Genomic DNA, 16,812 nt, shown 5'->3' with positions numbered 1-16,812 from the left:
TTGGTCCAAGCTAGATGCCGTAGTAATTTTCAGGTCACAGGGTCTGTGGTACTGTTTGTTTTTATTTCACTGTAAGACCTTTACAAACATATTAAATATGATGTCATACACATTACTCTTTATATATGGTGTATAGAAAGGGAAAACAAGCTCTCGTTCGGTTTGTAAATGTAAGCACTGTATTTAGTTAAGCGACATTACCACGCATAGGTTTTGTTGTAACTTGCGTTGTTTTGGTTTTGTTGACCAGAAGACAGGTGTAAGATGAATATTATGAGTGATTCGCACTTGACCCCCGTGCCTGTTGAGCAGGCGGTTTTGCAGACGTTCTTCTCTCAGCTCGGGATCTTTTCGTATGACAGAGCCAAGGACTATGTGGAGAAGGAGAAGGAAAGCAGTAAGACCGCCGGGGCTAGCTGGGCATCGGTACTGGCAGCACTGGCTCACCTGGCAGCCGCAGAGAAGGCCTATCACAACATGACATTTCTGGGACAAAAGCTAGGTAGGTCATGCATGACAACACGCCACAGACGGAGGATTGAAGTTAAGATGCGGTACCCTGTACAACCGTACTCGTGCTGTATCTCTGTTCTGTCTACATTTTCAACATGTTTTTTTTGTTTGTTTTGCTTTAAAGTTGTTGTATTAAAGCAAGTCATGTTTTAATTGAATGTGAACCGTGGTATTAAAACAGCACAGGCAGCGGTTTGCTAGCAGGAAACAAGCAACTGGCGCTGTTTTTTCTTTTTTTCTTTTTTTTAATTAATTAATTAATTAATTATATTGAAATATAAAATACAAGCAAACAACCTCCAATAGAAAAAGGTAGTGCAGATCATACAATGGGATATGAATTAGCTAGCACATTTTAGTGCAAATATTTGTTCAGCACCATTTAGGTGCACATGCAGAATTAGTTGTCCCACTGTATTTATTCTTTAAATTGGTACACAATTGGTCTTTTAACCATGTAATGGTTTACCCAATGCAATCTAGATAACACCTATAAACGTTTACCTTGGTAAATTAGCACAGTATTACTAATTTAGCATTTTCCGCTATGGTTTTACTGTGCATTTAGCTTAGTTTACCCCTGTTTTTAATGTATTACCATACCTCTGGGCTTTAATGATGCTTGCAATACGCTTTACGACGCTCTGCTATGCTTTTTGCTATGGTAAACTTTTAAAAGGGTATTTGGAAATCGTTGTCAGACTGTATACATCTTCTTGCTAGCTGGAAAGAAACAATGACAGGCAGTGTGCATTAAGAATGGAGAGAATATTCCAAAGCATATGGTACACACTCACAAGCACATTTATACTGTAATGAAAACCTTATGTTTTATGTCATGTCCTGTGGGCTATTAATCATCATGAACAATACCAAAAAAAGTAATTGTGTTTGTAATCTGTATCAACAATACTGCAAAGATGTAGTGCTCCTTTAGGTTTTTACTGGTCTGGTACAGTTAAGTCATTAAGGTGGCTTTGCATTGTTACCCATTTAATATATCAGCTATATAATGTAGATGTTTAAAATAAAAACACCATCTGAAAAAAAGACAACCCTCTGTGATGCTTTCCAATCTATAACAGCTTAAAGAAGTTAAGCCCATTTATATATTTTTTTCTTAAGTATGTTAGGATATTTAGAGCAACTTCAATTATCCATAGCACCTAGACTGCCAGAAGAGTTTGTGTCTGCTCAAGTAGCTAGGTCCTGTTATTCCACTTACTGTATCATAAAGAAACAACTGGTGTTGGGTGAAAACCACAGAAAAAAATATATTTTAATGATTTTTTTACTGTCCAAATGAAGGGTGCTAAACCTTACTTTGTGGCCGACTAGATTGTGTTGCAAGTCATTGTCCCACAATAGGCTAAATGTTTCTCAGAAAACCCTGTCATCACAAAAGGACTATTTTTGAATCTATTTAAACAACTGCATGCCTGGTATCCTGGGGCAACCATCAAGAGACCGGACTATTGGGGTTTATTGCATGATTTGATTGAACGCTGCCCATCTCAGTCTTTAAACCAGAAACCTCACACAGCATACTGTACATAATAAGCTGGTGAGTAAAAAAAACTATGTTTCAGTGCCTGGTTTGAATTTAAAGAAGATAATATGGACCACCCTCTACAGATGCCACTTTGACCTACAGTTGAACACAAAGATAAATAATACCTTCTCAATATCATTTCTCTAAATTGAGTCATGTTTGGGGAGCTCTGCGTTGTAATGCCTGTGTTATTTGAATCGGCAGGTGGCCAGTCTTTTTTCAGCCGAAAGGATTCCATCAGGACGATATACACGTCGCTGCATAATGAGCTCAAGAAGGTGGTGACGACAGGACGCAATGCAGTGGGGGGGACAGCACCCCATCTCGAAGAGCTTCTTTCTCACCTGTCCGAACAGCTCTGCTATTTCATTCAAGCCCGAATGGAAATTGCTGACTTCTATGAAAAGATGTACTCCCTTAGCAGTCAGAAATCTGTCAACTCTGAGGAGCTGGTGAGCACGCTGGAATCTGTTCTGCACAAGTACAGTTCAAGGTTAGTTCTAAAACAACAACCACCACAAAGAAAAAAACATTTCTGCTAGGCTGGATATCGGCATCATGAAGAAATACAATCACACTATGTAGAAAATAGCTTTTAATAAGAAATGGCCATGCATGGGATTAATATATCAATAGGTCAGCCACTGAGGTGTCAGTACCATACAAAGTAGACCAGCAGCAAAACATATTTACTGTATGTAGAAGAGCTTCTAAAAAGGAACCCTGTACAGTTTAATAAAATCCAGGCAAGCTCTTCTGAAGCAAAGCCATGCTCTGAGAATCTGAAGAAACATACTTGTAAAATATAAACTAACAGAAGCAAGAGTTAATTATGGTTTTTCAAACTTGCAGATTTAGCAACTTTAACACTTCACCTAGCAAAATGAGGTGAGACTAAGCCCAGGCTTCACCCCACAGTATAGGTCATATCTCCTGCCATACTTCCTGAAATAATTAAGCAATGCTGACATCATGTGTTTTTTGTAAGAAGCAGCTGTGTCAGCAGGAGTTGTACATGCCTAAAACTACATTCAATCCTACACAATGACAAAACCACTTTCTGAAAAGAAACCGGTTTCATAGTTAGGAGGAGTTTGGATGTGTTTTATTAATGTGCTGTTGAACTGCATAGAGAAGCTATTCCACAGAGCAAACAGGGAAGTGAAAGGGCAGCAGTGTAACCTGTCTCACTGTAATATGTTCTTATACTAATACTGTAGTGAGTGGGGAATATATTGGTTAAATAAATAGTTCTGAGATCAGACATGAACTTAGAAGAGAGATGTTTGACGCTCTATACGACCGTCTTACTATTCTTTAATTATATTGAGACTTAATTCATATTACAGAAAGTTTCGATAAGAAAACAAATGTAAGCCCTTATGTGCTTATGCAGTACATGTTCTCTTTGGTTATTGAAGTCGTATAATGGGATCAACACTCCGAGCATTATTTATGGTACAGAGAACCTGTTAACTCTGTTATCATCACAAACATGTTGTTGTTATTTTTTTTTAAGGTTTGAATAATAAGGGTGTTTATAGTCACTTGTGGGCTTAACAGAAAAAGTATTGGTCACAGAGCAATGAAATTTGGTAGTTCACAACTTACACGCTTACCAAGTGATTTTATATCCAGTTTGTATAACCCTTTATTAAGATATTTTGCAGTGAACTTCTAAACAATGGTATCCTTGACCTTGTATTCTACAACTGAATGACACAGTAGTATATTTATCTGTTTTCTGTCAGATGAAATATTATGATATAAAAGGCTAGTAGAAGTTATAAAGTGAATGCAACATGGCTGTGTTGGATGTGTTACACAGCATACTTAGACCCAACACAGGGAGTAAATTCTCAACACTACAGGATAATGTTAGTATGCTCATGGTGTCAGTCTTATGTTGGAGAGCCACCCCTGCTGACCATCTCTCAGCTAAGACACAAATGACATTCGACACCACACCTTTTAATGGTGTCTTTGTTTTCCCCTTGTCTGTACGAAGTGCATTTAAAAATAACCTACTTTCCTTGATAATAAAGGCTTACAGCTTGCAAAAACTGAGATCATTGAACATAATTTATCCGAAGCTATTCATATAACAAGTTTGAATCTGATGACATCATTAGTGCAGTTTTATTTTTAATTTTTATAACCGCTTAATAAATGTGTGGGATTCACATAAAGAAAGCTAATTCCCAAACTACAGGCAGTGGCAAGTAAACAGTCGCATAAAATGGTATATATATTTTTTATGTTGTGCTTTTGTTTGGATTATAGATTTCACCATCCAATCCTGAGCCCCTTAGAAAGCAGTTTCCAACTGGAGGTGGATGTGCTGACCCAGCTGCTGAAGTGCCAGGCTCAGATTTCCGAATGGAAGTTCCTGCCATCCCTTCTCAACCTGCACAGCGCCCACTCCAAGCTGCACAGCTGGAGCCAGATCTTCGAGAAACAGCGAGAGACCAGGAAACACCTGTTCGGCGGGCAGATACAGAAAGCCGTACAGCCCCCACACCTCTTCCTGTGGCTTCTGAAGTTCAAAAACATACTCCTGGCCAAGTTCAGCTTCTACTTCCATGAGGCCCTAAGTCGACAGACCACACTGTCTGAGATGAAGACGGTGACTGCCAAGACAGCCCCAGATTACTTTGGGAAGATCTCCAGCTTCATCCGCAAGTACGACGTGGTTAATGTATCGCTCATCTTCGACAACCGAGGTTCAGAGAGCTTTCAGGGCCATGGGTACCACCACCCCCACTCCTACAGAGAAGCCCCCAAGGGGGTGGACCAGTATCCGGCTGTAGTATCGCTGCCCAATGACCGGCCAGTGATGCACTGGCCCAATGTGATCATGATTATGAGTGATCGAGCCGCGGACCTCAATATGCTGGACAAGGTGGTGCATTTCTTTGACGACAAGGTTCAGAGCACCTACTACCTGACTCGACCTGAGCCTCACTTCACCATCATTGTCATTTTCGAATCAAAAAAGTCTGAGAAAGACTCCCACTTTATCTCTTTTTTGCAGGAGCTCTCCAGCTCCCTCAAGAACTCTAAGCCGTTTTCTAGTTTGAAACCGGGATCAAAGGGATGAAGAGTGTAAGTGCAGCACAATGAGCAAAATCAGGCTATTGCTTGTATTGGATTATTAGAATTATTTAAGAGTTGCATACATGAGATTCTGGGGATAGATGTACTCCTCATATATATATATATATATATATATATATATATATATATATATATATATATATATATATATATATATATATATGAATTATTATTATTATTATTATTATTATTATTATTATTATTATTATTATTATTATTATTATTATTTATTTCTTAGCAGATGCCCTTATCCAGGGCGACTTACAGTTGTAAACAATAAAAAAAAAAAAAAAGTTTAAAACAAGTTTAAAACAAGTTCAGATCTTGAGAACAGCAGTTTCTGTATGTATGATATACTGTAGTTTGTTGATTTAAACTCGTTTCATGAGAATTAAGAGTCAAATATGTGGCAGTTTACATGTATCTGGTTTTGATATGTTAACCAGTTAGCCAAATGGGCCAAAGAATGTGTTTGTCTTGGTTTGATATAATTGCAAAAATGATACGCAGTAAAGCTTTCATTAACATATACACCTGCCTCTGTACTGTTTTGTAGTAAGTTAATTTGTAGGTCATAAGAGAGATGTAGTCCTAATTGAGGGATATCTTCAGATTCTATCCAAATCAAAGGGGACTTATACTGAGGATGGAGTTGACTGTACTAGTGTGCACTTGTGTCGCAAAAATTGTATGTGTCTGTCTTGGTTCTCGGCATTGACGAACAGTACAGCAGCACTGGCTTCTTGGTACTATATGCTTGGTTCAATCTTCACACTCTTTCTGTAAGTCCAGTCCTTGAAATGCATTCACATTGTAATCTCCCTGTTATTCTAGTGTGACCAGGGCCAGTGGCTTATTGAAAGCCCTACATAACTGATGTACATCAATTTTGAGCTTCAATGCTGCAGTTACAAGCCTTCTTCCATGTTAGAATTAAGAAGCTTTGTTAGATGATATCTGTATTTGTACAGAGCACTGTTTTATAAACATAGGTTAGGCTGGCACATTAGTCTCCTGTCAGATTTGATCCTGCTTGTATTCATTTATGCACAAACTCATTAATAAAAAAAGACTTACACATAAAGGATCAATAACCAAAAAAGCCAGGCAACACTGTTAGTTTTATCAGAGGGTAAAAAACAGTTTTATTTGAATCTTAGAGGGAGTAGACAAATCAATATGGAATATTAAGTTGAATAAAATGTATATTTACTGTAAACTGTTGTGGAATTTGATTCAACAAAACCAAATACTATAAGAATAAAAATGAATTGAAAGAAATCTGTGCAGGCACTATTTTAGAATATAATTATACTGTAGTTTGTTTGAAATTTGAATGAATCCATTAAAGACTGGAAACTTCTTATCCCAGCAGTCTGTACAGATTACACTTTAGAGTATCATAATCTGACACAGAGTATTGTTACACCTAGTACAGTGGATGTAGGTTGTGGTGATATACTTATTAATGATGCTGGTAGCTGTGTCGAGAGATTTGCATGCATTTTACTAACATGCAGTGCTTTTTTAAATAAATATTTTGCAGTTCATCTAAACATTTAGTGCACACCATTGCGAAACCTGCCTCAGATTGAAGCATTACAGAGAAGTGAAAAGATATATACCATTGGGATGTACCCTGAAGAAACACAAGCAGAACCATTAGCAAATCACGAATAGCAACACACTGTGATACCACTGGTTTGTCAAAACATTCAAATGTTACCACTGTGTTACCGGCCCATCACACTAAAGTCTTTGCTGCCCTTGCCATTCAGTACAGTACTGAACAAACACATTGTCATTGAGGATCATTTGTGATTCTTTTCCAAAGTATTGTGGTCAAATCAGAAAAATATAAAATGTGAGTACTACTGATCAAGAAGAAATTACAGTCCAGCGGAATGCTACAGAACACACATAATATGGTTCTTGAAAGATAAGAAATTAGATGTACATGTACAAGGTAAATTATCCAGGAAATGCATATATGAGGTCTGTAGTGCATAAGATTATTTTCCTCGCCTCACTAAATACTGGAAATTTCCACACACATACAAACGTGTTAAAAAATCTTTTTTTTTTTTTTTGTTATTTTAAATCCCAGTTGCAGGACCTAAAATAGAGCACAAAAGCTTTTGTAAAGCCTATACATTTATTCATTTACTTCCTGTGCACCCTGACAGAGACCCCAATTTAACACTGCCTGTCAGTTAAATGCATTGGACTGTAGAAGGTATTCTCAAACCTCTTTCATATTTAATACTCCTATCTTTGTTAAGGGCACTCTACTGAAGTTGTTCTCCTTGAGTAACCTACAGTATTCTCAGCAACTCAACCTTTTTTTTGTCATTGCACATACTTATATATTCTGCATTTGAATTTGAAACCTGGGTTACCTGAATATAACAAAGAGTAGTATTCAAAAGGTGTTGATTTGTCCATTTCAGTTTCACATCTGAAAATGACTAGCTGATTTGAGTTATAATACAGTAATTAGTAACTTCCCATACTGAATACATTTTGTGACATGTTTTGTATTGTAATTTTGCCTTTTTTTCTCCCTATTGGTAGAACACAAAACTACTAATCGTTTGTGTGTTGTGGAAAAACTTGACTTTTGACAACATAATGTTTTTTTTAGATAATCTATCGTTGCCTCATTACCAACCAAATAACATTTTCAGAAAATAGCAAGTTTGCAACTTTTTAAATTATTTCCGTAAAATAGTTGTGGATGGGAATATTTAGCCAGAATAAGGCGAATCTGCAATTGTGGGATATCAAGTTTTGTTTTTGTAGTTTCTCTCTGTTTGCAGGGACAAGTTAAGAGTAATACATTCCCCTACATAGTGATCATGTGGCATATGCAGTTACTCCCCACCCCAGTAGTGGCCATCCTGTCACACTAATTGCCATAGATCAGCGTACCGTTCACACTACAGGTCCCGTCCATTAAGGTACCGTCTGAAAACATAAGGCAGGTAAATCAGAGGCTTGCTTCAGTGCAAGCAGTTTTATCACGAATGCATCTTATAATGAATGCTGTACCTCTGAAGAGTGTAAGCAGCACACACTGTATTCTTGTGTATGCTCACAGCTGGATGCCCATTCGAATTTATCTAGATCTTGGGACCTCTAATCGGTGAGAACGGCAGAAAAAAAACGCACAGCAGTTATAATAAAGCAACCGCTCATTTTCATGCCCTTGATTTGAACCATTTTCACTGTTTCTTTCAGTCATGTAAACACATGTTTCAGATAACACTGGAATATTGGTATTGGATTGGCTCATGTAACCACAGAAAAGTACAGATTTCAGAAAACTTCAACTTGTGTACACTCACTGATTGTAAAGATATACTTTTCAGTCCAATACATATTGATCTGCACCTTTTAGCGTTGTGCCATCCTGCTTTAAATCGGAGTAGATTGAAGTTACACCAAGTCGAAGAAGGAGAATGCTAATGTTCCAGTAACAGGTGTTGAAAGGTCATCAAATTACACCTGGGTATGTCTTAGCCCATTAAGCTAGCCTGGAATACAATTAAATAGTAAGAATACTGGAAATATGGTAGTGGCTGTAGCAACTCAAATTTACATTTGAGAAATTTGCTTGTGGACAACTCGCCTGCCTACACAACCAAAGTGAGCTATGCCCACATAAACACTAAAACAAGGACTATTCCTGAACCTAAACCTCCAACCAGACTCCCCTAAACTTGTCTGTCTTTAAGGCAGGGGAAAGTGACCTGCAGACACCATACCAGATGCTATAGCTATGCAAAATAAATTCTAGCTCGGTTTCATTAGCTATGGTCTCAGTGACAGCTGACAGCGGCCACTAGAAAAGTGAAATACTGGACATAGTGTCAATTATTTATTGCATTTATATATATTTAAATATTTTTATATACTTGATGTGTCATATGGATTGAAATCTGCTATTTGTCCACGTAGTAAGACGTGGATTGCCAATTTATATAGGCTTGAAAAAAAATCTATGTGTAAACTGCAGGTGCAATAAGACCGGAACATGATCTATTTATTTATTTTTTTCTGAAAAAGTCTAGTTTCACTTCAACTTATCTGGAAGAAATAAAAGCTTAAATAGGTTTCTGTTTTGTTTTTTTTGTACCTAACAAACCAACCATACATGTTAGTCATACAGCAAAGGAAATTACATTTTTATCATTTGCTGTAACCTTGGTTGCTGTCAAGAATGTCTCCTGTAATTTGAGTGTTGGAGCTCAGGGATATTTTGTATAAATAGATGGTTTAATTGTGGAAATTAATTAGCCATAAAAAAAAAAAAAAATTGGATAGGGGTCATGAAAAGACCAGCATTCTGTAGCATTCTGTAGCACTGTGTTTGTTAGGAATTTAGAATCGCTCTATTTAGCACATAAAATGCATCAGTACCATATTTCTTATAAAGTTTCATAGTAGTCATTTGATAGTATGTTTTGCAGAACAGTAGTATTTTTTTATATGGTAAACAATTTTTTTTTTTGTAGGACCGTCAAATGCCGCTATAACGACATTAAGTTATAAACATGAAACACAATGAAAAATGGTGATACAATAAAAATGTGTTTTAGCACATCTCCAATCCATTGTAGCTAGTAAAGAAATGTCTGCCAGCATATCAAAACAAGTCTTTACTTGGTTGACCGACAGTAAACTGTTGGCAGACGTTGCCAAACACATCCCCATCATCGCAATTTGTTGTACAATGTTGTTTTTCTACAGTGTTGACCTGGCTTTAGCCTGAAAAAAGAAAAATTATGAAAGCAAAGGGAAGCTTTGTATTTGTGGTGGGTAGAATATTCAATCAAGGCTGGAGGATGTCAGAGAGTTACATATCGTATCCCAAAGAGAAGCTTGGTATTTGAGCTGGGTAGAATATTCAATCAAGGCTGGAGGATGTCCGAGAGTTACATATCGTATCCCAAAGAGAAGCTTGGTATTTGAGCTGGGTAGAATATTCAATCAAGGATGGAGGATGTCTGAGAGTTACATATCGTATCCCAAAGAGAAGCTTGGTATTTGAGCTGGGTAGAATATTCAATCAAGGCTAGAGGATGTCTGAGAGTTACATATCGTATCCCAAAGAGAAGCTTGGTATTTGAGCTGGGTAGAATATTCAATCGAGGCTGGAGGATGTCCGAGAGTTACATACCGTATCCCAACATAACAAGGTCCCCCTCGAGGTCATTTTAGGATGAATTCCTTTTTGTGTCAGCAAACTATCAATGTGATGATGGAGTTAACTTGATCAACATGTACCCTGCTGGTTTAAGCCACAGCTGGATTTTAATGGAGCATTTTGCAGCCCAGGGGACTCATCCTGGATGGCATCAACCACCTATCTGCGGTTATACTGAGATTTCTCCTAGAAATAGGTGGTCGATGTAATTCCGCAGGATTTAACAGTTGTAGTAAAATGCTCTAATCAAATGTAAATCTATTGTCACTAGATGGCGTTGCAACTGTAGACACGCAAGTCAAAAAAAATAACACAGTACCTTCATACAGCAAATGTAACCTTGACCTACATAGCTACGAATGCATTACAAAAATAAATAGAAACACAGGCTGACAGAACTATTTCCTTTATTAGAAAGATACACTATGAGGAACAAACCTCAAAGTGTACTGAAACTTTTTTTTTTTAATGCTACATGCCAAAATGTACAGTACTATACATAAAAGTGCAGTGTCACATGGATGAACAGTACATTTTCCAGAACTGTACAGTATTACACTTTGTTTTATTTATTTATGTATATATTTATTTTCTACTTGTTCATTAATGTATGGATTGAAATGGAAACGCAACAGTACAGAACAGAGTCTGAAGTTCCTCTAAAATTTTAAAGGCACTTTCACATGTACATACTACAGATGTACATTGACACAATAAGGTAACAGTCAAAACGCAGGAAACTACCAGTACTGAGGTTTAGCCAAATTACAGTGAGGACAGATTGAATTAGGGGTGCGCGGGTGGTACCACTTAGTACGTCTGCAGTTGTATCAGTCTTCCCTGTTACGTGTCCACTTTTTTTCACTGTACTTTTTAAAAATATACATAGAACCATCAAACTACTATTTACTTACACAAATGCATCTAATGGCCATCCACTAAAACATATAATTACTAATGATTATTATAATCTGTAAACAGCATTTTATATAAGCATTATGCAGTCCAGTACTGTATTTATCACTATTTAAATACACACAAAATTGTGCAATTTTAAAGGTGTGGTATCTGTTTTGATTAAGTGACATAGGCTTATTACGTCACCTTCAGAAAGAGTGTGGGCCAGATTTTCCTGGCACGTGTTTTTTACTTTCAATCTTTTTTTTATTTTTGAGGCTGTACTTGAGTGGAAAGTGGCACGTATAAATGATTAAAGAGGTTTTATCACTTTAATATCCACCGGGATTTACTGTAAAAAAAAAAAAAAACACTAACTAAAAACAAACAGCTCTGTGTAGTTTTCCGCCTGCTAGAGAAAAGTATTATCATTCAGTTGAGTTAACAGGCATTTAATTAACACAAACAAGACAACCAAATGCAAAGTAGATTTGTACAGTCATAGGCACAGAGCAGGTTTAAGGGAGGTTAAGATTTAGACAGAACAGTGCCTAGCACTTGAATTGCTGCCCCTGAAATGGCTCTGGACAAAATGACCCGGTATAAAACCAACAGTCATTGACTACTAGTTTAATATATTACTTCTTTTAAACATACAGTATGGTGTGTATGTTACTTTGGGCTTGGGATGGGAAGGGCAGCTGGTTTATACACAGGGGTTATACTGACAAACAAATAATGTTCTAGAAATTCAGAACATGGCAAATACAGGAGAAAAAAAAAATTTAGTATGTGCCAGGGGTGCCCTCAAGAAGCTGAATGTGTCTTTTGTTAGGGGAAGAAAAAAAAAAATTGCAGCAAAGGTAGGGTCCCTTATGAGAGACCCTCAATGTTGTGTCACCACCCCCGAGACTATGTTGTATGGCTTGCTTTGACTAAATAAAAAGTAGAAGTACCACTTAATTGAAAAGGCTTTTTCTATTGGCAGTAGGACCCAAACCAGTGGGTCTGTTTGCTGCTGAAATAAAAGGGAGAGTTTTAAGTGAGCGCTTCCTCTCCCGATGGTCGCACCTTTGTTTCTTGGCCTATGTAAACACCTGACATGAATACAGCAGCTTTAAGCAGTGGTTATCAGTAAGGATGGAGCTACAGTTTCTACCTGGCAGTAAGGCCTGAAGAATGTAACACGAAAACAACCGTGCTGAACAGAGAAAGAGAATGTCCGCCTTCAAAAATCAACTGAGACTTCCATAGTCCCTCACAGGAAGTTGTAAACTAACACGGATTTGAAATGCAAGCTTTTGAATGTTTGATTTTTGCACAGAGTCCCTTTATGTAAACTAATGGTTTAAAATGATTTTACAATATGGGAAGCCTTTGTGATTTGTGTTGCTTTTGTTTGACTTTTTTTTTCCTTTAAAATCTAGCGGTGCAGCATACGTTTTTTTTTTTTTAATTTATTTTTATTTCAAGTAAGTCTCTGTGGTGTTTGTTATTGTCTTCAAATACTGTATGATAATCCAGTTTTTACAGAGGCATGTAAAATGCCCTTTGTTATTAAATGCAGCTAATTGGAGACATTTAGTTTCTAACACTCAAAGAATACACAGCCAGCTTACAAACACATAACTACCAATATTTATCTTAATATCCCTTTAGTTTTGACCACGCTGTGGATCCTTTTTATTCATTTATTTCATTTTTTAGTTAGTTGTATTTAATCGTCCCTGCATTTTATTGTGCAGGTGTAACATTCACATTCACATTGTGCATGACTTGTCTGTAGGACCTTGACCAGCGGCAGGAGGTCCATGGCTGGGGTTAGTCTTGGGAAGAACCATTGGTTTTGGTCTCAAGGCTGGGGGTTTCAGCTGGACTCCCATGCGCGGGGCCACCATGGGTTTGAAGGTGCTCATGGTGTCGCTGGAGGAGCTGGTGCTGCGGCGCATTGGCGGCTCACTGGTCTTCAGCATGATGTTGTGGAGTGGGCTCAGGGACTCGGTGGAGGTGGCCGGGGTGGGCGCGTTCTTCATCTGCTCCAGGGTGTCCAGCACTACATCAGGGGCGTGTTTGGCTGTGCTCTGGCGTTCCAGCTCCCGCAACTCATTCAGGGCTGTGTTCATCGTCTCCTCGATATCCTGCCATAGGAAATACATTCTGGGAGTTAAATATCATGTTCACCTAATTACAGTGCATTGTGTGCTCACTTATTTTCTATAATTTTTTGAAAGATTAATGTAGATCTCTGCTGAATGAATTGTTAAAAACCTATTTGAAAAATGCTGTTCCAAAAAATGTCAGGCTTTGAGCACATGTAGAGAGGGAGAACCTATTTTACTCCCTAAGGTGTCTTACAAAATGAATCATTCACAAGTCTGTTATATAAAGGACATGTCAAGTTCAGAATTAATTATATTAAAAACACAGCAATGAAATATTTCTCTCAATTAAGCCCCCACTTTTAAATTTTTGGTTTGTGTATGTAACCTTCTTTTAAGACATCATGCTGACTCAGTGTGCAATACTGATGCCTTGAAAGTGGCCTTCGTTCTTCCTTCAGGGAAGGGAACTGGCTTTAAATAGTATTTTAAACCATTAAGGGCTTTACAGCCCCATACTTATATAACCCATTACTGACATACAGTCATTTGTATACTTAATGGGATAGGCTTATGCTAAACATGTGTTTTAATTGTGTCTGATTTATCCTAATCTTATTATAGTCATCATAGTCTTGGAATGTCCTTACCTCCTGAAAGCAAGGGATATTGATTCATTTAAAGCTTTTATAAAGGCGTTAAAATAGATATATTTATAGAAAGCCTCGAGGACTATTATTATACAGGCATGTCTGCTTGCATTACTGCAATCCTGATGCTGATGTAGATAAAGCCCCCTTGAGGATGAGGTGTGGTATCCCACGGGGCCAGTCTGTGAAATGTGTGACTGTTGGGTGGGTCAACTGTGGGTCACCTGCATCGCTGTCAATGAGCAGATTGGTTGAAACAGGAACAAAACAGAAGGCCTGAACCAAACAGCCGATCTTATCCTGTTGTGCGCACTTTTATTGGGAACCTTAGTGTTTAAGTGAGACAGAAGATGAAACAAAAAGTGCTTTCTAACAAGTAATGATCTTTGTCTCAGAGCACCTTTTCCTATACAATCGCAGCACACAGTCAGCTCTTCTCTCATGTTCCCAATCCTCCTTCCTTTATACAACTGCAGGTCAACGATGGTCAATTAAGGAGGACTGGCTTCAGTCATCATTGACTGACATATGCACAGGTTTTTCTATTAAACATGTGCCTATTGGTGCATCCATCAGCACACACCTGAGGAAAGCTGGGACGTAGGGCAGGGAATGAACCCCTTTCCTATAAAGCACACACACATTGCAACAGTCTGCAGTGATGATAAAAGAAGGAAAGGCTGGTGACTGTGCAGAGGTCTACATATCTTGTCACAATATAGAAGTTTATTTTAATAATGTAAACTGTAAGTAATGAAATAATATAAATTGTTAAGATTTATGGAATTATTTTGTTAGCTAAAATTACTTAAAAAACACTCACCTGAGCAATGCTCTCTGGGTCTAGGGGTTTGTGCTGCTCACTGAATCCGGGGTACTGCCCTGAAGAGGTGGACCTGCGGATGGGAGGGCTCTCCATCTTCTTGAGGGAGTCGTGGCGGCTGATGTTGGTGAGGCTGCCAGGTCCGGCGCGGCGCCTCCTCTCAGGGCTGTCGGCAGGCAGGTTGCGGTTGTGCAGCAGGGAGCGCTGGCTGTGATGGCTGCCGTGGCTGCCATGGTTACCCATGCTGGGGGAGCCCATCTCCAAAGAGGTGTTCAGCATGGGGTGAGGCGGGTGCATCATGCAGTGACCCTCGCTGGAGCGGCCCGTGGAGCGGCCCGTGGAGCGGCGTGGTGGGGGAGGCTCTGTCCTCTTTCTGTGTCTGAGGAGCAAAATTAAAAATAAAAAAATTAAAAAATTTGCAGATAGAACACAGTAACTCAATTGTGACTCTTTCAGTGCCTTCCAAATCAGTACCTTGTTTCAAAACCAGGTCCTTCACTGCTTAATCAAGCATCTACAGTTGGTTCAATTAAACAGTTTAAGAACTGGCTGGAGCAAGGCTCTAGACTGTTCAATTCAACAATTATGAACTTGGACTAGAATGAACAAACAAACAGTGAGTGAGTGCCACTGAAATAGAACATTTTAATCAGTCTGTTTTTTTATTTATTTAGGAGGGAAAAAATCATATTGCATGCACCAAGTGAAACCTGTGTTAATTTGTCACCACAATATTTGTGATGGATAAAAGTACATGCTGCTGCTTTTGAAGTATTTGAAATAAGATGGTTGACATTTGAAATAATGTTATCGAGTAAGTTTGCTTGGCTGATTCCCCGAGTAATAAAGTTAAGAAAATAAAGAAAGGCATATTATATAATATGTAATATATAATATGTAACACAGTGAAACCAGAATCAACTGATCGTTGAAACATTTGCGACTGCTCAGAGGTGCCTCTCACAAGCTATTTAAGTCTCATTCTTTTGGAGAGATGTCAGCATTAACAATTCATTGAAAACTTAGCTTGTACAGCACAGTGTGGCACAGAGGACACATAAAGAGAGTATTTTAACAATAAATACTAGAAGGTGCCTCTTTTAAAGCTTTGAGGCTTTCCTTATTAGACATTATTGTAAATAAAAGCTGATCAGGGCTGCATAACAGTAACAAGCTGTAACCACAGACAGCTTTATCAATCGACCAGAAGAACTTGTTGTCAAAATTCATTATTATGGGCTGCTACCTGGTGTCTAATAGGGTGTATAAAAAAACCCTAGTGTTTTCCCACAATCCCTTATGGTATTCTCAAACCTTTGCCATAAACAGTGTTTTGCAGGTCTGGATATCACAGTAACCCTAACCCTAACCCTAACCCTAACTGTAACCATTAACCTCTCCCCCCTGCAACCCTCTACCTATAATGGACGTGTCGCAGGGGGACAGGCTAATGGTTACTCTCTGGTGCACCAGCTGTACATTTTGGAGAGCCCCTTTGAGGCCACTGGGGTATTTTAAACTTATGAGTTTTAAGAATTCAGCATATAACTGACACATAAATGGTAAAGTTAAACTAAACTTTACGTTAGTTAAGATGAATGTGATATTTCATAACTGTACCAAGTTGCTTTTTAAGTGGAACATAGTAAATTGAAGATGCAAAGGGAATAATAAGAACTGAAAAATATCTTAACTCTAAAATAAAAACCCATGCTGTTCCAATGGGTCTTTGAACAGATTCCATACTGAATCGAAACAGGAGAAATGTTCATAAAAACACAGCATTGAAGACTGCATTCATTATTTATGGTGATGCATTCATTATCAAGTTCCTCTAATTGTCCTTGAACCCAGTATTTTGAGCAGAAATCGATAATTGTGGCATCAGCATTTTGAATCCAACCGGTGCTTTTATATACAGCTATCAAGCAATGCATCAAGGACTGATGATC

At 38.1% G+C, this 16,812-nt stretch overlaps 2 protein-coding genes across 5 annotated transcripts in view; one reads left to right on the top strand and one right to left on the bottom strand.

Annotated features, from left to right (window-relative positions):
• The first annotated feature begins 15 nt into the window (after positions 1–15).
• Positions 16–5,267, top strand: LOC117414933 (KICSTOR subunit 2-like). The gene is made up of 3 exons (XM_034024789.3): positions 16–502; positions 2,270–2,558; positions 4,349–5,267. Exons 1-3 carry the CDS (start codon positions 265–267, stop codon positions 5,163–5,165), a joined length of 1,344 nt encoding a protein of 447 aa, XP_033880680.1. The 5' UTR covers positions 16–264; the 3' UTR covers positions 5,166–5,267.
• Positions 5,268–10,781: 5,514 nt separating this feature from the next.
• LOC117415683 (SLIT-ROBO Rho GTPase-activating protein 1) overlaps positions 10,782–16,812 on the bottom strand; it is a 93,862-nt gene continuing 87,831 nt past the window's right edge. For all 4 annotated transcript variants that reach the window (XM_034026327.3, XM_059027520.1, XM_034026329.3 and 1 more), the window contains exons 21-22: positions 14,861–15,239; positions 10,782–13,426 (exon numbers count right to left, since the gene is read on the bottom strand). In XM_034026327.3, the coding sequence (XP_033882218.1) occupies positions 13,049–13,426; positions 14,861–15,239 (757 nt within the window). In that variant the 3' untranslated portion in view covers positions 10,782–13,048. The remainder of the gene's footprint in view (positions 13,427–14,860; positions 15,240–16,812) is intronic.

This window comes from Acipenser ruthenus, chromosome 7 (assembly GCF_902713425.1).
Source record: "Acipenser ruthenus chromosome 7, fAciRut3.2 maternal haplotype, whole genome shotgun sequence".
Lineage (NCBI taxonomy): Eukaryota > Metazoa > Chordata > Actinopteri > Acipenseriformes > Acipenseridae > Acipenser > Acipenser ruthenus.
This window is presented reverse-complemented; position numbering and strand designations above follow the sequence as displayed.

What these genes read in the sequence shown, in the direction of transcription:
- LOC117414933 (XM_034024789.3), top strand. Translation starts at nt 265, where the DNA reads ATGAATATTATGAGTGATTCGCACTTGACCCCCGTGCCTGTTGAGCAG. An exon ending in ATTTCTGGGACAAAAGCTAG is followed by an intron (nt 503 to 2,269) that starts GTAGGTCATGCA and finishes TTGAATCGGCAG; the next exon opens with GTGGCCAGTCTTTTTTCAGC. An exon ending in CTGCACAAGTACAGTTCAAG is followed by an intron (nt 2,559 to 4,348) that starts GTTAGTTCTAAA and finishes TTTGGATTATAG; the next exon opens with ATTTCACCATCCAATCCTGA.